At 43.6% G+C, this 27,102-nt stretch overlaps 1 protein-coding gene across 2 annotated transcripts; it reads right to left on the reverse strand.

Annotated features, from left to right (window-relative positions):
• Positions 1–8,051: 8,051 nt before the first annotated feature.
• On the reverse strand, positions 8,052–25,196 carry LOC306919953 (uncharacterized protein). Of its 2 annotated transcripts, none has more exons than XM_079496532.1 (4): positions 25,130–25,196; positions 20,969–21,779; positions 8,809–8,976; positions 8,052–8,465 (listed from the first exon to the last, which is right to left on the reverse strand). In XM_079496532.1, exons 2-4 carry the CDS (start codon positions 21,759–21,761, stop codon positions 8,344–8,346), a joined length of 1,083 nt encoding a protein of 360 aa, XP_079352658.1. In that variant the 5' UTR covers positions 21,762–21,779; positions 25,130–25,196; the 3' UTR covers positions 8,052–8,343. The 2 variants fall into 2 exon arrangements, with proteins under 2 accessions (XP_079352658.1, XP_079352657.1); XM_079496531.1 differs by having other exon boundaries at positions 8,785–8,976.
• Between the last annotated feature and the right edge of the window lie 1,906 nt (positions 25,197–27,102).

Raw genomic sequence — 27,102 nt, forward strand, 5'->3', positions numbered from 1 at the left:
GTGAAAATGTCTTTACATTTCATTCCATTTCAATTCGTAAATAAATTAGAACTGGAACATCCTCTGTGGAATTTGTTTATTTTAATCAATTATAAAACCTGTTGACAACATAATACTGTTGTCTTAAAACGATGAATACATTGTGTGTGCGTGCGTGCGTGCGTGTGTGTGTGCGTGTGCTAAAAAAATCATCTTTTTAAGCTTGATCTACAAGCTTGAAACGCACTGCTACTTTTAATGCTTTTGTGTGACGCTCTAGTTTAATGAAGTAGGTCAACATTTACCATAAAACACAACAAGTTAAAATGTGGCGATAAGAGGTTTCTGCCCGACAACAGCAATTCTGTCTGTCTGTCTGTCTGTCTGTCTGTCTGTGTCTCTGTCTGTCTGTCTGTCTGTCTGTCTGTCTGTCTGTCTGTCTGTCTGTCTGTCTGTCTGCCTGCCTGCCTGCCTGCCTGCCTGCCTGCCTGCCTGCCTGCCTGCCTGCCTGTCTGCCTGCCTGCCTGCCTGCCTGCCTGCCTGCCTGCCTGCCTGCCTGCCTGCCTGCCTGCCTGTCTGTCTGTCTGTCTGCCTGTCTGCCTCGTAGGTCGGACTAGGGAGGTTGGACTTTTGGGCAGTCCCCACAATAATGACCCACTTTACCATATTGTCACATCACACTTCTAAAGTCATGCAATTTAGTGGGTTAGGAATATTTGTCATAGTAAACAACCAGTTTGACTCACACATAATTATGTGAGAGATTGTCATAGTCATGCTTGCAGGCAGGCTATAGTACTATAGGGTTCACATATAGTTAAACAAAAACCCGGAACAGATGTGGAATGCAGATCTGTGAAGGCCAGGGCAATTACAATATGGAACACGTTTTGTTTCACTGTGCAATGTAAGTCAATGAGGAGACTATTTTGGAATAACTATAGTGATTATGTCACTAATATTTAGAGTTTCATTATGACAAGAGAACCCAAACCAAAGTCTAGCTGCATGGTATAACTTATGATCATTTTGATAACCATACCACCTTTATTTATATAGCACAAATAAAAACTACAACGTTGTACCAAAGTGCTTTACAGCTATAACTATAGTTAATTGATGGATTGAGGGGTAGACCTATTATGTGGTATAGTGTTATTGTTTCTAAATAAACTAAAATACATAATAAACCTGCCTGCTTGCTAGATAAATTAAATGTTGATCTTCAGGTATTTGAGCCTAACCAGAAACAGGATTGTGTTAAAGGTGTCAAAGCAGACACAGGGATGTCTCAATAGAAGAGGTTAAAGGTGTCAAAGCAGACACAGGGATGTCTCAATATAAGAGGTTAAAGGTGTCAAAGCAGACACAGGGATGTCTCAATAGAAGAGGATTGTGTTAAAGGTGTCAAAGCAGACACAGGGATGTCTCAATAGAACAGGATTGTGTTAAAGGTGTCAAAGCAGACACAGGGATGTCTCAATAGAACAGGACTGTGTTAAAGGTGTCAAAGCAGACACAGGGATGTCTCAATAGAAGAGCAGGGAGATCAAATACAACCACCCCAATTGTATAAGTTATATTGTACACTTACTAAGGCTGTACCCTAGCCCTGTTTTTAGGACTCGAACTTCGGCAGGAATTTTCGAGCGAACATCGAACCATTTGTTTCCAATTAATTAATTTCTCCGAGTGCTTTTAACCAGGCTGCAATTCAATACGATATATCCGACTTGAACATGATTAGCACAGCGCCCTCTCTTTATGAATCTCTCTCGTCTCTCCCAACACACACACACACACACAGAGCGTCAAGTGGCTCTGACATGTGCTCCGCGAAAACAGCTTATCTCCGAGCTCATCATTCTATAAAAATGAGCCATGATTTCTCAAGCAGCCCCCAAAACAAGGTAATTGTGAGTACCTGTACGACTGTCCATATTTTTTGTCAGACCAAAAATCCTTCCCAATGTCTCTGTTAAGCTTGCTGGCAGGCAGCTAAGACGAGAGTGTAGCTTGCTCGTTAGCTGTCACTCGTTCATTAATTTGTTCCACCTGTGTACTCTACTCAGAAGCGCATTGAGTGTGTGTGTGTGTCTGTCACTGTGTTTGTCTCTTCTGCTGTCATGCAGGACTTTCAAATTATTGTAAACACAACATGAACATAGTACTCTTATGCATATCGCATATTTTCGAGTAAAATAATAATACATTAATAATACAAATATTTAATATAAAAAAAACAAAAAAAACGAATGGTTCAAGCCCATTAATTAAGATTCGAGTGCCAACCCTAACGAGCGAACATTCGAACCCCGAATGTTCTGGGACAGCCTTAACACTTACATAATTATCTTTCTGCCAACATACATATTCATACTCCCCGCCTATTGGACGTTATCTGCCAGCTACATACATATTCATACTCCCCGCCTATTGGACGTTATCTGCCAGCTACATACATATTCATACTCCCCTGGACGTTATCTGCCAGCTATGTACATATTCGTACCTAAACACTATATATGAAGTGGTTTAGCCGAAAATCAGCTTTTAACATTGGTCCGGTTGCTAGGCAACGACTCCGTCACCCCCAGCACCAGGATCTTTGCACACAGCCCTGATTTACCTCCAGTCAAAGTAGGATTTTCAGTGCTCCATAACTCTGAATATACGTTCGCTCTCCATGGTATTCCTGATGCATCCAAGGTTCGGATGTCCTGTGTGATTGTGTACCGCATAGCTCCCCACATGTTAACGTGTGATTGTGTACCGCATAGCTCCCCACATGTTAACGTGTGATTGTGTACCACATAGCTCCCCACATGTTAACGTTACCGCATAGCTCCCCACATGTTAACGTGTGATTGTGTACCACATAGCTCCCCACATGTTAACGTTACCGCATAGCTCCCCACATGTTAACGTTGTGATTGTGTACCGCATAGCTCCCCACATGTTAACGTTACCGCATAGCTCCCCACATGTTAACGTTGTGATTGTGTACCGCATAGCTCCCCACATGTTAACGTTACCGCATAGCTCCCCACATGTTAACGTTGTGATTGTGTACCGCATAGCTCCCCACATGTTAACGTTACCGCATAGCTCCCCACATGTTAACGTTGTGATTGTGTACCGCATAGCTCCCCACATGTTATGTGATTGTGTACCGCATAGCTCCCCACATGTTAACGTTACCGCATAGCTCCCCACATGTTAACGTTGTGATTGTGTACCACATAGCTCCCCACATGTTAACGTTGTGATTGTGTACCGCATAGCTCCCCACATGTTAACGTTGTGATTGTGTACCACATAGCTCCCCACATGTTAACGTTGTGATTGTGTACCGCATAGCTCCCCACATGTTAACGTTGTGATTGTGTACCACATAGCTCCCCACATGTTAACGTTGTGATTGTGTACCACATAGCTCCCCACATGTTAACGTTGTGATTGTGTACCGCATAGCTCCCCACATGTTAACGTTGTGATTGTGTACCACATAGCTCCCCACATGTTAACGTTGTGATTGTGTACAGCATAGCTCCCCACATGTTAACGTTACCGCATAGCTCCCCACATGTTAACGTTGTGATTGTGTACCGCATAGCTCCCCACATGTTAACGTTGTGATTGTGTACCGCATAGCTCCCCACATGTTAACGTTGTGATTGTGTACCACATAGCTCCCCACATGTTAACGTTGTGATTGTGTACCACATAGCTCCCCACATGTTAACGTTGTGATTGTGGACCGCATAGCTCCCCACATGTTAACGTTTGTACCGCATAGCTCCCCACATGTTAACGTTTGTACCGCATAGCTCCCCACATGTTAACGTTACCGCATAGCTCCCCACATGTTAACGTTGTGATTGTGTACCGCATAGCTCCCCACATGTTAACGTTGTGATTGTGTACCGCATAGCTCCCCACATGTTAACGTTGTGATTGTGTACCACATAGCTCCCCACATGTTAACGTTGTGATTGTGTACCACATAGCTCCCCACATGTTAACGTTACCGCATAGCTCCCCACATGTTAACGTTACCGCATAGCTCCCCACATGTTAACGTTGTGATTGTGTACCACATAGCTCCCCACATGTTAACGTTGTGATTGTGTACCGCATAGCTCCCCACATGTTAACGTTGTGATTGTGTACCGCATAGCTCCCCACATGTTAACGTTTGTACCGCATAGCTCCCCACATGTTAACGTTGTGATTGTGTACCACATAGCTCCCCACATGTTAACGTTGTGATTGTGTACCGCATAGCTCCCCACATGTTAACGTTGTGATTGTGTACCGCATAGCTCCCCACATGTTAACGTTTGTACCGCATAGCTCCCCACATGTTAACGTTACCGCATAGCTCCCCACATGTTAACGTTGTGATTGTGTACCGCATAGCTCCCCACATGTTAACGTTGTGATTGTGTACCGCATAGCTCCCCACATGTTAACGTGTGATTGTGTACCGCATAGCTCCCCACATGTTAACGTTACCGCATAGCTCCCCACATGTTAACGTTGTGATTGTGTACCGCATAGCTCCCCACATGTTAACGTTACCGCATAGCTCCCCACATGTTAACGTTGTGATTGTGTACCACATAGCTCCCCACATGTTAACGTTGTGATTGTGTACCGCATAGCTCCCCACATGTTAACGTGTGATTGTGTACCGCATAGCTCCCCACATGTTAACGTTACCGCATAGCTCCCCACATGTTAACGTTGTGATTGTGTACCGCATAGCTCCCCACATGTTAACGTGTGATTGTGTACCGCATAGCTCCCCACATGTTAACGTTGTGATTGTGTACCGCATAGCTCCCCACATGTTAACGTGTGATTGTGTACCGCATAGCTCCCCACATGTTAACGTGTGATTGTGTACCGCATAGCTCCCCACATGTTAACGTGTGATTGTGTACCGCATAGCTCCCCACATGTTAACATTACCGCATAGCTCCCCACATGTTAACGTGTGATTGTGTACCGCATAGCTCCCCACATGTTAACGTGTGATTGTGTACCGCATAGCTCCCCACATGTTAACATTACCGCATAGCTCCCCACATGTTAACGTTGTGATTGTGTACCGCATAGCTCCCCACATGTTAACGTGTGATTGTGTACCGCATAGCTCCCCACATGTTAACGTTGTGATTGTGGACCGCATAGCTCCCCACATGTTAACGTTGTGATTGTGTACCGCATAGCTCCCCACATGTTAACGTGTGATTGTGTACCGCATAGCTCCCCACATGTTAACGTTGTGATTGTGTACCACATAGCTCCCCACATGTTAACGTTGTGATTGTGTACCACATAGCTCCCCACATGTTAACGTGTGATTGTGTACCGCATAGCTCCCCACATGTTATCGTTACCGCATAGCTCCCCACATGTTAACGTGTGATTGTGGACCGCATAGCTCCCCACATGTTAACGTGTGATTGTGTACCGCATAGCTCCCCACATGTTATCGTTACCGCATAGCTCCCCACATGTTAACGTTTGATTGTGTACCGCATAGCGCATAGCTCCCCACATGTTATCGTTACCACATAGCTCCCCACATGTTAACGTTTGATTGTGTACCGCATAGCTCCCCACATGTTATCGTTACCGCATAGCTCCCCACATGTTAACGTGTGATTGTGGACCGCATAGCTCCCCACATGTTAACGTGTGATTGTGTACCGCAGGGGTTCTCAACGTTTTTGGCCGGGGACCCCCGGAAATGCTTTGGCAATGTCTCGGGACCCCCGCCCCGCCCCCTCCCGACCCCCAATATAAATTGACTGCTACAATAACCTTAAACCATTTTGGGCGGGAACCCCTTTTGGTGTTTTAAGCATTGTTATAATTTAGCTATTGAAAAATAGCAGATCTACAAGCTCATAGCGCGCCATCGAGTGGCGCGCTATGAGCTGAAAATAATTTGGGGACCCCCTAAAATTATTTGGCGACCCCCCGAGGGGTCGCGACCCACGGGTTGAGAACCCCTGGTGTACCGCATAGCTCCCGACATGTTAACGTTTGTGGCAAAAGATAAACAGCGTTAGCTAATGCTAATAATAGCCGATCGTTACAATGAAGGTCTCCATGCCGGTAACGAGTTAATGAATCTGCCCCAAACAAAACCGAGGTTATAGGGTGGCATACTGGCGCAGTACCCTTTGTCACCACTTGGTGGCAGACAAAGAGTCTAATAAACCATGCAAATTGGACAAAATAACATTTTATTCACAAAAACAGAATACAGCTTTAATTGAAAAAGTTACATGGTATGACTTTAACCCTTTATATAGTGATCTATAAGGTGAAGGTTTCATTTCTCATGCCCCTTTCATCATAATTATTTTCATCACATTTTCAAAACTTTGATCACATTGTATTATAGGTTAGAGCCAAGTTTTTGTGGAATTTAGTCAAAGTCTAAGCAAAACGTTATCTTTGCAGGGCACGTTGGTAGCTGACGTCACAGGGTCACATGGTCACATGGTCACATGGTCACAGGGTTGCTGGGTCAACGGCTTACATATATTACTTGATATCTTATTTTTCTTGGCTAGTATATAAATTAGGCGTCTGCCCTGGCTCAGTGTCCCTAAATAAAATAAATCTTACTAAATAAAATGAAAAATCCACAAAAACAAAACAAAAATAGCTTCCAAATGTTGGAAGGCAAGTTTGTTTTTACAATATATTCAAATTCGATACTCTAGTCGTGTCGCACACACAGAAGAAAATCAATCCTCCAATGTAAATGTAACTCTGTGTGTGTACAAGTGGAACCAAATGGTCCCTTAACCGTTCGGTTCCATTTGTATACTTATCAGCGTTAAATTAACCCTGAGGCTTAATCCTGGATTACTGTGTGAATAAACAAACTGTCTTGAGGCTTAAAGCATTTCAATGCTCCATTTGAACAAAGAGGACTTCCACCAGTCTGCCTGTGCTGCTGATGTGCTGCTTATTGCTATCACATCATTCTGAAGAGAAACGCACTGCTTTCCCCCACCACAATACCAACTTCTAAAATAAAAGTGAATAAAAGTTAAAAAATAAATAAGTGTGCCCAAAACCCGTCTTCTTACAAACCCAAAGTATAAATCTACATTTCTGTTGTCGTACTTAAAAGTGATCATATTAGTTATTGCTACTTTGCTTCAGGGACGATTATTTGTCCCATAATGATTTGTAAACGTTGCTTAGATTAGTTTAATGAGCCAGATGCTACAGTTGTCCATTAAACCTGTTTAGCCCTGTTTTTATTTTCTATAGCTGTCCAACACATGTAGAGCTGTCATATTAACTTTCACATGACTTTGTGTCTCATATTTAAGTTGATAACATACTATTTCTAGTATTGTGCAAATTATTTTCTGCCAAGCAGATCTCACTGTTTCTCAACACTGCATATCTTTCCATTATACAGTTGCTTAATAGTCATTTTGTTCCTTTCAATTTGTATGTTGTCATTTGTTTCACGACCCATTAAATAAACGTAATCATTGTTGTTCTTTTACACACAAACACACACACATGGCATATAAATTCTGCATTCATTGCAATAACTGGTAATGATTATCTCTTTCATATAAACATCCTTCCTTTAGCGTAAACATAACATGTATTGCTTTTGGCAACCTATATAAATAGCTGACATTTTTAAACCCTCTCTATTTTGGCCCTTACAGCACCTAAAGCTGTTTATATAAAATACAAAATAAAAACTATTTCAATACTATAACCATAATCCATACTGTACATAATCTGTAGGTATAACTTGTCTCTGTCGGGTGGAAACCTCATACTGTGTGGGTGGAAACCTCATACTGTGTGTCCAATACTGTTACTTTACCCTCCTTTAAACATCCTTTAAACATCCTTTAAACATCCTTTAAACCTCGTACTGTGTATGTGTCCAATACTGTTACCTTTCAGGATTATTCAGGAACATCGAAAGTAGCAGATCGAAAAGCTCAAAACACGCTGCGTTTACATCTAGCAGATTTGTTACTTTTGATACTTTTGTTTTAGTAGTATGATCAAGTAGGACGTTATTTTAAGAAGAAAAAAAAACTCAAAATGTTAGAATATGAAGATAAGAGGTTTCTACCCGACAGAGACAATATCATAGATTGTCTACAAATGACCAACTGTAGTCTTGGTGGCATTTCCACGTATGGTGCACTTTCCATGAAGAGAGTACATGAGGAGTCCATGCCCTCAGTTATAGTTGGCCCCCCCTCCTCGGTCACTGCTGCTCCGTGGACATGATGCTATCGGCCCCTGGACAGTTGCTACTGGCCTCTGGACAGTCAGTGTACTGGTCAGTTAGTGTCGCTGGCCCCCTGAGAAGCTATTCATCTGGATGTCGTCTGCTTGCATCGCTCGGTTGTAGTACGCAGAACCACCGAAGTTTAAGTCCAAAGGCTCGTTGTTGTCTAGTCGGAGAACTATAGGAATGGAATGATAACATTTATTATCATATTATAAACATTATCATCAATATGATTCATTATTATTACAAAACTGCTATTTACACTCATGGATCTGACAGGGAAGCTGTCAGAATCTTCCCTAACACATTCGACCCGGGACAACACTCCACACGTCCCAGACGCTTCTCCGTACCATACCATGTTATGTAGACAGATGCCAGGTTAATTTCTTGACTTGGCATCCTAGAGTTTGTATAGCTACATATTATTATAGCTACATAATGTTTAGACTGATGTTAGGTTCTTGGTTTACGGTCAGAGGGGAATAGCATACCCGAGTCAGAGGGGAATAGCGTACCCGGGTCAGAGGGGAATTCCTCCACCAGCTTCCTGTGGCTGAAGTCCCTCTGCTTCCTCTTCCTCACGATCACGTACACCACCATGCCCACAAACGCCACCGCCACTCCCGTCCCCAAGATGGCGCTCCACGCCTGACTTTTTCTGCTCTTGGTTTCTGATGCCAGACCTTTTACGCAGGGAAGAAAACAACACAGAAAACACAGAACAGTTTGATTGATTGATTGGTTGGTTGGTTGGTTGGTTGTTTGTTTGTTTGATTGATCGATCAATTGCTTGCATACTGTCAAAAATGTAAATGTAAACAGCACGTGGTACAGTCAGACATTAAGGCTAAAATAATGTTACGTTAGGTTTTTTTTTAGGATTTTGTTGATGGTTTTCAGTGTTTTGCTATTTTGTAGTTTTGTAGTTGGTGCTATGCAATTTATTGGACTATTTATATTTGTATTGTGCGTTGCATGACCACATTGGAAACGTGTTTTATTACGCTTTATGTGTATATGCTGGGTCTGAGTAATATTACGCTTTACTCGTATTTCATTTGACAAAATCAAATCAAAACAACAAGTCTCACAAGTCTCTGTAAAGTTAAATCTGTGGGAATAAATAACATTGTTTCATCCTCCATTACCAGAACACTTGTAGAAGAGATGTTTTTTGTTGTTGCTTTAAGTTTCCTCTTAAAGCAAAGCAAAGTTACTATATTTACCCAGGGTAACTGGACTAAGCATCAGATACTTGTTTCCAGCCAGGCCCTGCTCATAGAACATTTCATGGTAGTGGTTCAATGCCTTGCTCAAGGGCACTTCAGCGGTGGTAATTTTAACGTGCCGGTCCGGGGATACGAACTGGCGACCTTCCGGTATCAAGACCGCTCCGCAAAACGTTCGTTTTTTTTTTTGCCCTTGATCAACTACAGCGTCACAAAAGCATCAAAAGGAGCCACGACGTGTAGATCTGCTGCTTTTACTGCTTGAACTGAATAGCAACACTTTATAATAAGAGCTTTTCCACCTGGCAGACCTGGATCTTAATGACACTGACCTGATAAACAAAATGAACACAAACAAAACACACCATAATAAATACATGTAAATAAACAGTATGTTGAACAGACTGTGCTCTGCTGACATGCACATGGCAACCAATCAAAGTGTTTCATCACGTTTACCAACGGTGTTACCATAGCAACTGTGAGCTATTCAATGTCATGAGCAATAAATCACCGTTGTGTTCGCATTGTGTCCTAGTTGTCGAGTTATTTACGTTGGCGTCAGTCAGGGCTGTGAGTGGAGGACCCTGGTAAAGGTCAGAGGTCACTGTAGTACAGCATGCATGCTCATAATTGTGTGTTTTGTATTACATGTTTAACTTGTATTACATGTTGATAACAGGTCTCCTCATGCAAATACTTGGGCAGCATCTGGATTGACAACTCACTAACTTGGAACACACATGTAGACCGTCTCTGTAGTAAACTACAGAACACACATGTAGACGTCTCTGTAGTAAACTACAGAACACACATGTAGACAGTCTCTGTAGTAAACTACAGAACACACATGTAGACGTCTCTGTAGTAAACTACAGAACACACATGTAGACCGTCTCTGTAGTAAACTACAGAACACACATGTAGACAGTCTCTGTAGTAAACTACAGAACACACATGTAGACAGTCTCTGTAGTAAACTACAGAACACACATGTAGACAGTCTCTGTAGTAAACTACAGAACACACATGTAGACCGTCTCTGTAGTAAACTACAGAACACACATGTAGACCGTCTCTGTAGTAAACTACAGAACACACATGTAGACCGTCTCTGTAGTAAACCTTGGAACACACATGTAGACGTCTCTGTAGTAAACTACAGAACACACATGTAGACCGTCTCTGTAGTAAACTACAGAACACACATGTAGACAGTCTCTGTAGTAAACTACAGAACACACATGTAGACCGTCTCTGTAGTAAACTACAGAACACACATGTAGACCGTCTCTGTAGTAAACTACAGAACACACATGTAGACAGTCTCTGTAGTAAACTACAGAACACACATGTAGACCGTCTCTGTAGTAAACTACAGAACACACATGTAGACAGTCTCTGTAGTAAACTACAGAACACACATGTAGACAGTCTCTGTAGTAAACTACAGAACACGCATGTAGACCGTCTCTGTAGTAAACTACAGAGACGACTGCACTTCCTCCGACGTCTCAGGGTTCATGGTGTTGACCAAACATGTATGTTAGTGTTCTATCGAGCAGTCTTGGAAAGCCTGGTCAGGTTTGGTATCACAGTTTGGTTCGGTAATCTCTCCAAATTGTTCAGATTGGTGCAGACTGCAGGGAAGATCATAGGGGTAAAACGACTCCCCTTAGATTAGATTAATTATCCACATCATCCAATTATCCAATTATCCACATCATGCAGATCTACAAGCTCGTAGCGCGGCACCGAGTGCCGCGCTACGAGCTTGTAGATCTGCTATTTTAGAGAAATCGTGTAGCGCAAATCTGCTATTTTAGAAAAATCATGTAGCGCAAATCTTTGAATATATTCTTTCAGAGCGAACGTTTTTAACTCAAATCTTTGCTTCTGGGAGGGTACCTACCTGGAACAACATATTTTCAGATAAGGGGTTGGCGGCCAAATATATATAATATTTTGGGGTCCTTAAAAACATGAAATAGTTTGAGAACCACTGACATAAAAAACAGAGGTTTTTCAGAAAACTGTTAATATTTTGAAGAATCTTTTTTAGAATCGGCCTCAGGTCTAAATGGGTTATTTTGTTTAGCGGTTTTCATGTTTCTTTCTTCACAGAATCAAATATTTTGCGGTCCTGATTCACCAGGATCCTGGATGGCTTGATTCTATAGGTTTAAAATCATTTATATAAATATGTTTGTAAATCTCTATGGGGAAAAAATGAATGGCAGATTTGTCAGTGGGTCCAGAAAATCACTCCCACTGCTATCCTCTATACAAGCTCATAGCACGTGCTTGTAGATCTACTATTCTTTGAAAATAATCGCAAAAATGTGTGAAAATCTTGTATTTATCTGAATCCTTTTAAAGTAAACATTTTAAACTTAAATTTTAAAATGAAAATGTTTGAGAAGCAATGCATTAGAGTCTAATGCATTAGAGTCTAATGCATTAGAGTCTAATGCATTGTGAACTGAGTCTAATGCATTAGAGTCTAATGCATTAGAGTCTAATGCATTAGAGTCTAATGCATTGTGAACTGAGTCTAATGCATTAGTCTCAGTTCACTCTCCATCTCTCTGCCTGTGTGGTGGTGCATAATGCCATGACAATGTTTTGAGGTCAATTCTGGGGTCAGGTATGTTTCTACACTGGGCCAAGACTGGAAACACATGTCCAGGAATCTGGCCCTGTATCTATTTTTGCTTTGTTTGTTTTTGTGTGTGCGTGTGCGCGTGCGTGCGTGCGTGCGTGCGTGCGTGCGTGCGTGCGTGCGTGCGTGCGTGCGTGCGTGCATGCATGCATTTCTTTTTTACAGCAGACAGCCAAAGCACATGAACAGCTGATCAGTCATTTGATGGAAGTAAGGGACCAGTCCTCCATGTGTTTGTACTGCTGCACATGACTTATGAATACATATCAAATGTTGACAGTTTTGCCCTCCAAGGCAGGAACATTGGACAAAAACATGTGTAATAATAATAATAATCACCCTAATAGTGCAACAGGCTTCATTAAATGTAGCTATAAAGTGCACAATGCCCTGAAGTCCTGCAAAATGATAATTCACACTCAGTGTTGCTTGTGCAGAATGATTGAAAACAAAGCATCATGAGACTTAATACTGTAGCTCAAGTGTTTTGTTTGTTTTGTCTTGGTTTCATATAATGAACCATAAGCTCATCTTTGCACAGAGTCAACAATGTCACAGTCAACAATGCAGTCAACAATGTCACAGTCAACAATGCAGTCAACAATGCAGTCAACAATGTCACAGTCAACAATGCAGTCAACAATGCAGACAACAATGTCGCAGTCAACAATGCAGACAACAATGTCACAGTCAACAATGCAGACTGCTGGACAGAGAGTGCCAATAATGTTACACCATAACTGGTGACCTGTCATCAGTGCCTGTAAAATGTAACTGATCCTGTTCTTCACCTGATTAATGGGGTGTGGTGTCTGTCTGTCTGTCGGTGTGTTCTTCACCTGTTTAATGGGGTGTGGTGTCTGTCTGTCTGTCGGTGTGTTCTTCACCTGTTTAATGGGGTGTGGTGTCTGTCTGTCTGTCGGTGTGTTCTTCACCTGTTTAATGGGGTGTGGTGTCTGTCTGTCTGTCGGTGTGTGACATGTTTAGATAGACCAGAGATGGGAGAGATGCTCCCGGGGCAGGGAGGAGGGCAGGGAGGAGGCGGAGAGATGCTCCCGGGGCGGGGAGGAGGCCCTGCCTTATATAATGATGTTCTGTCATCACACCATGTAATGCTGAAGGCATGCTGTGAGAGAATCCTCATTACGCTGCATGGATTTAACCTGAGATCACAATGGAATGGCCTTTAGATGCTATTTCTGGGCTCAGCCGCACCCTTAAGCCGTAAGGTGTGGTTGAAGAACTACTCGGATTCTTTTCTTTTTAAGTGGTGCAACCACTTCCTTAAGTGACTGTGTGTGGCTGGGTGTGTGGCTGGCTGGCTGGCTGGCTGGGTGGGTGGGTGGGTGGGTGGCTGGGTGGCTGGGTGCGTCTGAGCACGGAAACAGCATGGTTGTTTTTCACAACGCACACACAAACACACACGCACATATTAACTGTATATATGGTGATTTTGGGTGTGCCAGTATAGTACAGTGACAGTACAGTACAGTACAGTAGAGGGACCCCCACACGGTAACACTGTCATTTCTCAACCGTTTCGGACGCGACAATTCTACAAATGTCTTCTAAATCCAGACAGTTTTCTGAAAAACCTATGTTTCCATGTCAAACAATTTCACGTCAAGGACCCTAAAAATTATATGTAATTGGCCGCCGACACCATCTGAAAATATGTTGTTCCAGGGACACTCCCCAGAAGCAAAGATTTGAGTTAAAAACGTTCGCTCTGAAAGAATATATTCAAAGATTTGTGCAACATTTTCACCATTTTTCAAAAATAGCAGATCTACAAGCTCATAGCGCGGCACTGAGTGCCACGCTATGAGCTTGTAGATCTGCTATTTTTTATTAGCTAAAGTATAACACGATGCTTCAAACACCAAAAGGGGTTCCTGCCCAGAATGGGTTAAAGGGATATTTCACTTTACAAATGACAGTATTTCAGTTTGAAGTATTTCAGATGAATTTGATCAGACACTCCCCCTTCCTATATAAAGATGAATTTGATCAGACACTCCCCCTTCCTATATAAAGATGAATTTGATCAGACACTCCCCCTTCCTATATAAAGCCATTGTAACTCCAAACTACATTTTAACCATTAGACTCAATTAAAACACCCGTCCTTGCTTCTGGTGACTGATATTGTCCTAATGTGTGAGGGGGTGTGTCTTTTCAATTCCTATATATATATATACATATATACAGTGTTGGGTATATTACTTTATATTTGGAATATATTTCTTATTACTTATTACCTTAATTTGTCAAGTAATATATTGTATTACATATTACTGTCTGAGCAAGAGTAATATATTAATATTACTATTACATATTACTTTTTTTTAAATGCTCAAATCGAACAATTCAATATTTAGTATAATTATAAATTATACATTACGTCGACCAGTGGCGTATCTACAATAAGGCGAGGCCAAACGGCCGCCTAGCCAAATCCATTTGAAAACACGACTGAGAAAAAAAGAGGTCAAACACCAGACCTGAGAACTATTAGTGGGGAGCGGAAATACGTAATTCTTTAACTTCTGCAGTTGTCACATAATGTCACAAGACAGAGCCATGGGCAACGAGACAGACAGACAGAAAGTAATACAGAAAGTAATGCAGTAATACAGAAAGATTTTTAGAATATATTACAATTTTTGTGTTAAGTAATGTATTATATTACAAGTTACCGTATTCCGGTAATATATTACGTAATATATTAAGTTACGTAGTGTTAGTTACCCAACACTGCATATATATATATATATATATATATATATATATAGGCTTTAGAAAGGAAGGGGACGTGTCTGATAAAATGTACTGTATATAAAATATCTAAATACTGAATTAAACAACTTAAAAACTGTCGGTCCGTGAAACACAAAAGCCAGAGTAGACTTTAAAATGATCCCCAAACATGTTTGAAAGTGAAATATCCCTTTACATGAACTTTGTTACTTTCCTTTACGTAACAACCTACGATCACAAAGAATAGCCCGAGGTGTGGCACCGAAAGAGGTGGCGACCTAAATGTCAAACGTTAAGTAACACGTCGTATTTAAAGAGGTGGCGACCTAAATGTCAAACGTTAAGTAACACGTCGTATTTAAATGACACATGATATCATAAGATGACACCATGATACCACACATGTATATCAAGTCGTTTATACTTTATAGGTCAATCAGAAAGCATAAAAATCATATATAAAATGTTGCTGTATGTGTGTGTGATGGATTATTATATTTTTCTTATTATCATTATTATTATTTATTGTTTTATGTCATTGTCAATATCGGGTTTCAACATCTCTGACTCTGTAGCCTGCAAACCAAACAACGAGAGAGAAATGACTGAGCATTGTTGTACATGACACAGTCAAACAAACGCTGCTGGGTCCATTGTTGCTGTTCTCAAATGTCCTTTGTTATGCTGTCATATTTCATAAGGTGCTGTAAGGGATATTTGTTGTGTTAAAATGAAGTGTTAAATAGCTCTATACAGGCCCGCTATAGCAATCATTGCTATAGTATAGTGTTTGTTTAGTAACGAGCCAAACAACCTGTGAATGTTCTGTTGCACCTATGTGCCTTAGTACTACCAGCTCAGTGGCCTTGTAGTTAGAGTGTCCGCCCTGAAACTGGGAGGTCGGGGGTTCGATCCCCGGCAGGGTCATACCAAAGACTGTAAAAATGGGACCCAATGCCTCCCTGCTTGACACTCAGCATCAATGGGTTGGATCGGGGGTCAAATCTACTAATCAAATGATTCCCGAGCGCGGCGCACGCTGCGGCTCACCGCTCCAAGAGATGGGTCAAATGCGGAGAACAAATTTCACTGCGGTAACGTGTGTGACAAAAATCGTATGACTTTGACTTTGACTTTGTACTTGCTGTAGTTGTAGTTGTATGTATAGGACCCCCTCTAAAACGAGAGGGGCCGTCCTCTCAATAACATTCTGACAAATTCTGACATGTCTGAGACATGAAAATGTATTTTCTGTTTACTAAATAGCTGGAGAGACATGATGTCTCTCCAGCTATTTAGTAAACAGAAATTACATTTTCAAGTGGGACACCAACCAATCAGGAGAGAGAACTCAGGTTACAGGAGAAACAGTGGGATAGTGGAACGCTATAACATTGAAGCTGATGAATGGCTTTTCTTTCTTGATTGCATGAAGTTGGTGAACCAGCTGAAAATGTGGTTTCTTTTTCCAAAAGAACTGAGGCACGCACGCACGCACGCACGCACGCACTCACTTTTTGTGTTTTTCGTAAATTAATGAACTGCTTGACACAAAAGTATAAGATCCGTGACACGTTTTGAGCTTGTAGTTCTGCTACTTTGGCTGTTTTTGAATGTGAAACACACACTTTGTCTGTAGTGATTGATCATGACCCAAATGTATAACTTTGTCAGACTGCTGTATTAAGCCAGTGGGCAGACATATTCCATCATTATTGATGTGCACTTGTTTGCCTATAATACGCACCTGCTCGTAAACCTTTTATTTTAGGTATGCAGAAAAAAAACTTCTCAAAAGTCTTCTAAGAAGTGTATTTGCAATCAAACAGTTTTGGAGTTTTAGGGCTCCATTTTCGTCACTGCTAAACCCCTTATCCCTAAACTTCTTTGCCTTTTTTACTATTTTGAAAAACATTTTTGAATAGTTCAACTAGCCAATCTACATTGACTTGTTGTGAGCTTGTAGACTGGCCATTTTAACTATTAAAAAATGTTTTGCAAAATAGTAAAAAAAGGCAAAGAAGTTTAGGGATAAGGGGTTTAGCGGTGACGAAAATGGAGCCCTTCGAGTTTTTCCCACCCGACAGAGACTAAATGTTAACACAGACGTAATATTACAGCAGACAAAGTACATCCACCAGCTACTTCTAAATGTCAACAGTCATTTAGCATGTTAGCTATTATCACAAATAGTCTCCGTCAAGTCGTATATACCGGTAGCCTATCTCAAAAGCCTTGAAATGACAGACTTGTCTCACGCTGTGTGTACAAAGGTAGCACAGTAACCATGCCCTGACCTCCGCCACTGACCCCCTCTTTCCTGTTGTTCTGATCCAACACAGGCTTCCATTGTCCCTTTGGGTAGGGTGTTTGTAATGGAGCTCCTTCGCTCACTGCGGCGCACCGTGGATATGCACCTGAAATCCTAGCCACCCTAAGTCTAGTGAAAGAAAGGGCATCTGTGCTCTGTCAATGGACTGGAGGGAGGGGGCGAATGGACTGGAGGGAGGGGGCGAATGGACTGGAGGGAGGGGGCGAATGGACTGGAGGGAGGGGGGCGAATGGACTGGAGGGAGGGGGCGAATGGACTGGAGGGAGGGGGCGAATGGACTGGAGGGAGGGGGCGAATGGACTGGAGGGAGGGGGGCGAATGGACTGGAGGGAGGGGGCGAATGGACTGGAGGGAGGGGGCGAATGGACTGGAGGGAGGGGGCGAATGGACTGGAGGGAGGGGGGCGAATGGACTGGAGGGAGGGGGCGAATGGACTGGAGGGAGGGGGCGAATGGACTGGAGGGAGGGGGGCGAATGGACTGGAGGGAGGGGGGCGAATGGACTGGAGGGAGGGGGCGAATGGTCTGGAGGGAGGGGGCGAATGGACTGGAGGGAGGGGGCGAATGGACTGGAGGGAGGGGGCGAATGCAGGTAAATGTGGGTCAGGGGAAAGAGTAGAGAAAAGAGCACTACTGGCTGATTTCACACAAGTGCCTTTGAGAGTGTGGAGGGTGGAGGGTGGAGGGTGAGAGTGTGGAGGGTGAGAGTGTGGAGGGTGGAGGGTGAGAGTGTGGAGGGTGGTGATATTTGAGAGTGTGGAGGGTGGTGATATTTGAGAGTGTGGAGGGTGGTGATATTTGAGAGAGTGGAGGGTGGTGATATTTGAGAGTGTGGAGGGTGGTGATATTGAGAGTGTGGAGGGTGGTGATATTTGAGAGTGTGGAGGGTGGTGATATTGAGAGTGTGGAGGGTGGTGATATTTGAGGGTGTGGAGGGTGGTGATATTTGAGAGTGTGGAGGGTGGTGATATTGAGAGTGTGGAGGGTGGTGATATTTGAGAGTGTGGAGGGTGGTGATATTTGAGAGTGTGGAGGGTGGTGATATTGAGAGTGTGGAGGGTGGTGATATTTGAGAGTGTGGAGGGTGGTGATATTTGAGAGTGTGGAGGGTGGTGATATTTGAGAGTGTGGAGGGTGGTGATATTTGAGAGTGTGGAGGGTGGTGATATTTGAGAGTGTGGAGGGTGGTGATATTTGAGAGTGTGGAGGGTGGTGATATTTGAGAGTGTGGAGGGTGGTGATATTTGAGAGTGTGGAGGGTGGTGATATTTGAGAGTGTGGAGGGTGGTGATATTTCCTTCCAACCATGTAGGTAAAACAATTGTTTTGCAAAGCCCTGCATGTGGTGAACTGTTTTTACGCTACATGCTGTGCTGACTCTACTGCTGTGCTGACTCCCTACTGACTCCCTACTGACTCCCTACTGCTGTGCTGACTCCCTCAAGCTTCAAAGTTGTTTTTAATTTGAAAGACCGCCCAGTTTCTGTGTTAGTTTAGGGGGGGGGGGGTACTATACCTCGCATGGCCAGGCTGGGGAATTCATCCCCAACTAAAATAAGTAGGCCTATCTGGTTGGACGCCGCATTTTGTTAACGCCCCAACATCAATGCCTAATCAAGTAGCAGCTAGTGTCCCCAAATCAATTAACCTGCCAGATGATTCAAGGCCTGACGTCGAAATTAAAAAAATGTCTTCTGAATCCTCCAGTTTTCTGAAATAAATACTTTTTCAAAAATAGCAGACCTACATGAGCTTGTAGATCTGCTATTTTTCAATAGCTAAATTATAACATAATGTTTAAAACACAAATGGGTTAAGAGCAGGCCCTACACACTATGATGCTTGTGGTTTCCATGGTTATTTTTGGAGCACATATTTGTATGCACAGAAGTCGCAGATTGTCATTAGACCGGATCAGAACACTGTAAAACTAGACTACATGTACAGTGCTGCACCTGTCTGTCTGTCTGTCTGTCTGTCTGTCTGTCTGTCTGTCTGTCTGTCTGTCTGTCTGTCTGCCCCACCCACTTCAAATTCGACACACGCGTTCCACACCACCACAGGGAGGTCCAGTGCCCGGTGTCGAGTCGGTCGGACCCACGGTTGTCCAGAACCGTCACAAAAAGACAGGGCGGCAGGGCCAGGGCCCTGCCCAGGGTCCATATATGGAACTGGCCTGTTCTGACATCAGAATTCACAGCACTCCATATTTGGGCATGCCTGACACAGAACTCCATAAGCTGGCCTGTTCTGACATCAGAATTCACAGCACTCCATATTTGGGCATGCCTGACACAGAACTCCATAAGCTGGCCTGTTCTGACATCAGAATTCACAGACAGATGGGTGGAACGGGTACTCTGCATTTCACGTTGTCCAGAACCAGCACACAAGCCTCATTTGGCATGCTTGACAATATGGACATAAAAGGGACAATAACTGGGTGGGACATGCATTTCCGGTTGTCCGGAACCAACACAAAGGCCTCTGCCCGGGCGGGCTCTGGACCTGACCACCCCTATATCTCCATAATATGGATCTGGCCTGTTCTGACATCACAACACGGGCACCGCTGTAGTAATAATACAATAAAGACCTCTGGACCTGACCACCCCTATATCTCCATAATATGGATCTGGCCTGTTCTGACATCACAACACGGGCACCGCTGTAGTAATAATACAATAAAGAAGGAGAAGTGTTAGACTTGTTTCCATTGTGGTCCTTTGTCTCAGACTAACACAACCAAACAACCGAGAACAGGCTCATAATGATATACAACGCTCTCCCCGCCCACCTGAGAGCCCCACAGTCAATGGTGTGTTGTTTCTTCTGTTTTCATTCATTTGCTGTAGCACTTTGAGATTCTAACGAATATAAAGTGCGTTATAAATAAAATGCATTATTATTATTATTATTATTATTAACACTGGAAAACAATTTTGCCCAAAAATAAAAAAGAAGAAGCATCCGTGTTATTTTAGATTTTAGCATTGGATATTCAATGAAAGGAATGAAAATACACCCACACACTGTGTATCTGCAGTACATGAGTTTCTTCTTTTAATAATGCAACGTTTCGGTCCCTCCGGATCTTCTTCAGGCATTCTTTCATTCCTTTCATCGATGTCCCCTGGCCTATAGACGCACCTGTGCATACGCCTGATGTCCCCTGGCCTACGCACCTGTGCATACGCCTGATGTCCCCTGGCCTACACACCTGTGCATACGCCTGATGTCCCCTGGCCTACACACCTGTGCATACGCCTGATGTCCACTGGCCTACACACCTGTGCATACGCCTGATGTCCCCTGGCCTACACACCTGTGCATACGCCTGATGTACCCTGGCCTACACACCTGTGCATACGCCTGATGTCCCCTGGCCTACGCACCTGTGCATACGCCTGATTTCTAGGTGTGCCAAAGGTTTTTCTTACAGCATTGGCTATTCAAAAATAGCAGATATACAAGCTCACAAACATGTTTGAGATTACCGTACTAATTTAGAAGGCATTTGTAGAATTGGCCTTAGGTCTTAATGGGTTTTTAAAGAAACACTCAGGTGTTTTTACAGCGTAACGACGTGGAAAGCAGGTCGTCTCTGGAGACAAAAGGTGCTCCACTTTGTGTGACATGTGACACTAGAAGACAGAGGCCATGTGACACTAAAGGACAGAGGTAATGACTCACCTGAGCTCCCTCTTTCAGAGTTGGTCCCTGAGGCCTGGTACTTGTCCGTCATGTTCTCCGCTTCGGGCGTGTCTGGAGCCACCGTTGTGCTGTTCCAGGTGCCATCCGTGGTAGTCTCAGGAGGTGGAAGGTCTGTTGTGGTCAAAGTTGTAGTTTCCACATAAATTAGAGGCCCCTCTGTTGTCGTAACACCAGTAGTGTGTTCTGTAGAGTTGGTTTCAGAACTGGGTCCCTGTGTGACGTTGGTTTCTGGTGTCAAGGCGGCAGTGTCATTTAAATCGGTGCCCTTGGAGAGATCTGGAAAACCGCTGGTCGGGGGATCAGCTGTGGTCAAGCCCTCCAGGAATCCCCCCTCCTCGGCTCCCGTTATGTTGACCTGCTCGGCAGGGCCTGTCGTCGGTGCCGCGGCGGTGGGGGGGTCGGTGGTTGTTTCAGCCGATACAGACTCCTCGGCTGCTGTATGGTTTTGAAACACCGGAAGCACAGTGGAGAGAACGGTGACGTTGTCCTGATCTTGACCGGCCATGTCTGAGCCGTCTCCACTGGAGATGGACATAGTGGTCTCACCACTGGACACCATCTCCTGGTCCTCAATCCTTCCATTGACAGGTTTGCCACGGAGCCATTCTTTGGCAATTGTCTGTCTCGCTGTAGAGTCAGTATGGTCGCCGCCGTCAGGGTACCCATCGGTGGTGTATCCAGGAGGCTCGGTTACTGCAGGGTTTTGAAACTCCATTTGAGAAGAATGAAGGAGGAGGAGGATTACGGTTGAGATTTTATAATTCCGGTCCATTTTCTGCTCCTTGCTTCCCTGTAAAAGAACGAAAGAACAATTACATTTCAAAACATGTGAAAAGCTGAATATTGATGCATTGCTACATTTCAAAATGGCAATGTGTGTGGGTGTTTGTACTGTATATTGTACAATTTTCAATTGAGACATTTAGCAGACACTCTTATCCAGAGTTACTGGAACCCGCCTGGTCACCAAAGTAAGTAGGTCGGAGCCAAGGGCTTATTGTCAGTATGAGCCAGAGCGCGGGAGTCTATCCCTGTTACAATGTGCTAGACCCCTGGGAGATGGATTGCTGATTTGAAGTGCCACACCTGTTAGTCCGACATACGTGGCCGGTTAAAACTAACCCGTGACCCGTGACTTCCACCTGCGGTTAGGTTTAAAACTAACCCGTGACCCGTGACTTCCACCTGCGGTTAGGTTTAGGTTAAAACTAACCCGTGACCCGTGACTTCCACCTGCGGTTAGGTTAAAACTAACCCGTGACTTCCACCTGCGGTTAGGTTTAGGTTAAAACTAACCCGTGACCCGTGACTTCCACCTGCGGTTAGGTTAAAACTAACCCGTGACCCGTGACTTCCACCTGCGGTTAGGTTTAGGTTAAAACTAACCCGTGACCCGTGACTTCCACCTGCGGTTAGGTTAAAACTAACTCGTGACCCGTGACTTCAACCTGCGGTTAGGTTAAAAGAGACACCCTGACACCCTGAAATTGAACAATAACCATCTCCACCCATGTCCTCCAAGGAAAACAAACAAATGAACGGAGCTGAACGTGAATCCCCCCCACCGCCCACCCCTTTTTTCCCTCACTGTATATGTTTCTTTTCCCTTTTTACCTCCATTATGATGAATTCCTGTTCTGTTCTTTGTCTATATAGAAGTGTCTATTTGTACGTCTCTTAATTGGGTCGTCCACTCACAGTTAACAGCCTTTGTATTGAGTTTGTGCTTGAAATGTGCTGTAATTCTGCAAACTGTTAATAAATATTTCAATCAATCAATCAATCACAGTGTTGATTTCGTCGACTAAAACTTAGACGAAAAATGTTCGTCAACTATACCTTTTTTCACTGGCGAAAACTAATGGAAACTAAATGAAAACTAAGCTATGATGACTAAAACTAAGACTAAATATACTGACATACTAGGGGTGGTCAGGTCCAGAGACAAAACTAGACTAAAATGTTAGGAAGGGACTAGTGGACAAGAGATCCAGTATAAGTCATTTTATCCTTGGTTGCATGCTGAAAATAGCAGATCTACAAGCTCACAACGCGTTGCAGCGCGACACGTTGTGAGCTTGTAGATCTGCTATTTTCAGCCAGTGTAAAAACAGTCATTACGACGGCATCAAGGCCCACCCAAATACATTTTAATTCGACTAAATTAACTGTATCATTATTAACGACTAAAACTAGACTAACACCAAGACATTCCAGGTGACTAAAATGTGACTAAAAATAAATGAAAACTATTCGAGAGACTATGACTAAAATTTGCTGCCAAAAACAACACTGCTCCATCAGCCCTATATGTCTATACTTCCTGCAGTAACTATATAAGTCATTATGTCAGGCAGAAACACTCCCTATTGTCAGACAGACGACCTACAGTATACATACAAACCATGCTGCATAAGATACAAAACAATTAGATGACTCATAAGGAGGCCATACTTCCTAGTTCACCGACACCTACTTTCCGGGAGGAGGACCCGATTATGAGACTTATTGCTATGGATATCATACCCCGTAACCCAAAAGCATCTCTGTATCGCCCCCGGGGGACTGATATTATCCTCTCTTCTGTGTGAGTGACACGTACAAAGCACAGTGTCGCTAGGAATGGAAATCCATTCTGTGCATTTATTTATATGGCGTTATGCTCTGTCACCAACCATGTGGCACAGCTCTGCATGCCTCCCAGTTTCAAATACACATCAGGGCCTCATCTGGACCTGCTGAGCTGTTATAGCTGTACCCAGCAGAGGGCTGAAGGGGAACGAGAAACAAAGCAATGAAGATGACCTCATGCTCCTCAGAAAACCTGCTAAACCGTTCTTTCTTTGGAAAAGGCCCAGTTTTGTCCTGTGCAACAAAACTACACTGCGTTTGGATGTGTATCATTTGTATGTCATCATGTCTTGATGAATTGAACACACAGGACCATAATGGAAACAAGTGTTTCCAAGTGTTTGTGAACTTTGTGTTATCCTTTTAGCATTATTGTATAAATGTACAACTTTTTTTACATTGTTCATTTGAGTGCAATGTGTGATTAACTGAGTGCCACGTGTTGGTTTTGTTGTGGTCGCTGTTGGGGTGGGGGTGTCCCGGTTTTAGCACAGACATACACATAATATCAATATGAACAAATTCATACAATCAAACAACTAAAGTATTCAAAACAACTTGGTTTTATGGAAACGGTTAACTCAATCAACTTATATTATTTATATTAGCAAAGACCCTAAATTGTGCATATACAGTCAAATCGTCAGTTTATATCCATTAGTACCTCCATAAGTAAATCCTTACGGGTCCATTGTAGTTACATTGTAATATTTACACTGTACCAATCACCATGTCAAGATTCCTTAAACGTTCTATAAATAAATAAATACCTCCTGAATGCCATAGCACTTGCCCTAGCCTTGACATACTTACATGCAGTCAAGTTATGCAAAAGGTCATTTAGATAGCATGTTATTTTAGACAGACAGACGGAAGGTCCATTTGTGGACCTGGCATCCTATAGTTATAGCTTCAATGTACAGATTATTTATCGATTTTATACTGTTTAGACTGATTCAAGGTTGTTGGTTTACCCATAATCCTAGATTACGGAGGCACTACACTGTCGCTATACATGATAAATCTGATGTATTGCCTTTGTGTTTACCTTGCTTACTGTAAATCACTCTGGATTAAATGCGTCTGCTAAATGCCTAAATTGATTTTAAAATATGTATGGATGATCCTGTTTTCACAGAAACTATTATTTGGATTGATTGATTGATTGATTGATTGATTGGTCAGCACATGCTACAGTAAGACATTCTAAAGCGATAACACAAAATATGCCTGGGAGCGTGTCGTTGCTGTCGGGCAGAAATCTCCTTTTACATTAATTCCCTACTTGATCGTACTGTACAGCGTCACACAAAAGCATCAAAAGTAGTAGTTCGACAAGCTTGAAATGTGGCGCAAAGCTAGTTTTGAGCTTGAACTTTTGACATTTTAGAATTTTAAATCCTGAAAAATAACAGTTTTGGACATAAGAACGTTCCCCCCCTCCGGCCCTCCCCGACAGAGTGCGGATACCGTCCGGTAATCCTATAGCAAAGGGAAGGCAAGGCTTACCTTTGGTGTGTTGGAATCAGGTGAGAACAGGCTTATGTGAAATCAGTGTGTGGCAGAGCAGCCAGCGTGTGACAGTGAGTCAACAATAGCTGCTCCATGCATGCATGGGGGAGAGGGGAGGGGAGGGGAGGGGAGGGGAGGGCCATGTGGCGTGGCATTCACTCTATCTGGGAAACCTGCTCAACCTGCTGCCTCATACCTGCTGCTGCTGCTGCTGCTGGAGGCCTCCACCCTGTTCCAATCAGCACTTTTTACATAACAAAGGGCCAGCCCTGGACACAGATAAGAGAAGGAAATGAAATGTATTTGTTTTTTTTGGGGGGGAGGTCGGGCATTAGGGATGAAGAGAGAGCGTTTTTGGGTAGGTTTCAGTTTAGTTAACAACCTGTATGGAAATGACTTGGGCCTTGATGATATTTTGGTTGCCCGGTGTCTGTGGTTGCCAGGCGTCTGGGTTGCCAGGTTGCAGCTGTGAATTCCTCGCAGTGGGGTGGAGGGAGGGAGCGAGCTTCAGCCACTGGAGAATTATTTTTTAGTAAGACCACTGTCTGGGCGCACTGACAGTGTACCAGGCAGCAAGATGCCACCTAGAGCAGGAATCTTTTCCGGGATTTTAAACAGCTTGGTGGATGGAAATAACACTCACGCGCGGCTGCAAGTTGACGCGTTGGCAAAGCGTTTCACTTGTTTGCCGACGCGTCAAGTTGCAGCCGCGTGCGTCATTTCCATCCATCAACTGTTTAGCCCATTCTGGGCGGGAACCCCTTTTGGTGTTTTAAGCATTATGTTATGCTTTAGCTGTTGAAAAATAGCAGATCTACGAGCTCATAGAGTGCCGTGCTATGAACTTGTAGATCTGCTATTTTTGAAAAATCGTGAAAATGTGGAGCAAATCTTTGAATAAGTATATTCTTCCAGAGCGAACGTTTTTAACTCAAATCTTTGCTTCATGCTTCATTTTCAGATGGGGAGTCGGCGGCCAATTAGGCCTACAGATATTTTCGGGGGTCCTTGACATGACAATGTTTGAGAACGACTGACAGGTTTTTCAGAAAACTGTCAGGATTTAGAAGACATTTGTAGAATCGTCCTCAGGTCGACTGTAAATGGGTTAAAAACCAGGAAGAGACTCCTGCCGCTCGCGGCATCATGCCGCCCCTTATCGCGTATAGCGCTTGTACCCTGACTTTGCACCACTGCTCGGTTGCCATGCAGGCCCAGGTTGTATGTGAGCTTTCCCCCAGTGGGCAGGTGGAGGTAGGGAGGTTCTCTCTCTCAGCCCTCAGGGCCTCAGAATCCTCCACTGTGTCACTGGAGCGACTGACTGCTGTCTCCATGACGACAGGAAGGAGGTTAGGTGGCTCAGGTTCCGTTCACACCTTTTGTCTGGAGTTTATATCAGGCAACCAGTGGCTGTGACTGAGACACAGTGATGATGTCACCGCACCCGCATTGTGTGCGTCACCGGCTTTGTCACACTGTTGTGGTACTTTTCCACCACATGCTTACCGTCGAGACACATGATGATGTGGCACAGACACACTCTCTAGACTTATTTCTTTGAGCCATGTGACCTGTGAAGGACACATGCAGTACTTTGAGCCCTGTGACCTGTGAAGGACACATGATGATGTGGCACAGACACACTCTCTAGACTTATTGATTTGAGCCCTGTGACCTGTGAAGGACACATGCAGTACTCCCAGTGACCTGTGACCTGTGACCTGTGAAGGACACATGCAGTACTCCATGTGACCTGTGAAGGACACATGCAGTACTCCCAGTGACCTGTGACCTGTGACCTGTGAAGGACACATGCAGTACTCCATGTGACCTGTGAAGGACACATGCAGTACTCCCAGTGACCTGTGACCTGTGAAGGACACATGCAGTACTCCCAGTGACCTGTGACCTGTGAAGGACACATGCAGTACTCCATGTGACCTGTGAAGGACACATGCAGTACTCCCAGA

Source organism: Electrona antarctica (genome assembly GCF_951216825.1).
Source record: "Electrona antarctica genome assembly, chromosome: 3".
In the NCBI taxonomy this organism is placed as follows: Eukaryota; Metazoa; Chordata; class Actinopteri; order Myctophiformes; family Myctophidae; genus Electrona; species Electrona antarctica.

Bases quoted from the DNA above. Each gene is read 5' to 3' on its own strand.
- LOC306919953 (XM_079496531.1), bottom strand. From the start codon at position 21,761: ATGGACCGGAATTATAAAATCTCAACCGTAATCCTCCTCCTCCTTCAT. The intron at 8,977-20,968 runs GTGAGTCATTAC...CCTGCGTAAAAG, and splicing joins CTCTGAAAGAGGGAGCTCAG to GTCTGGCATCAGAAACCAAG. The intron at 8,466-8,784 runs GTATGCTATTCC...CCATTCCTATAG, and splicing joins GCTATTCCCCTCTGACTCGG to TTCTCCGACTAGACAACAAC.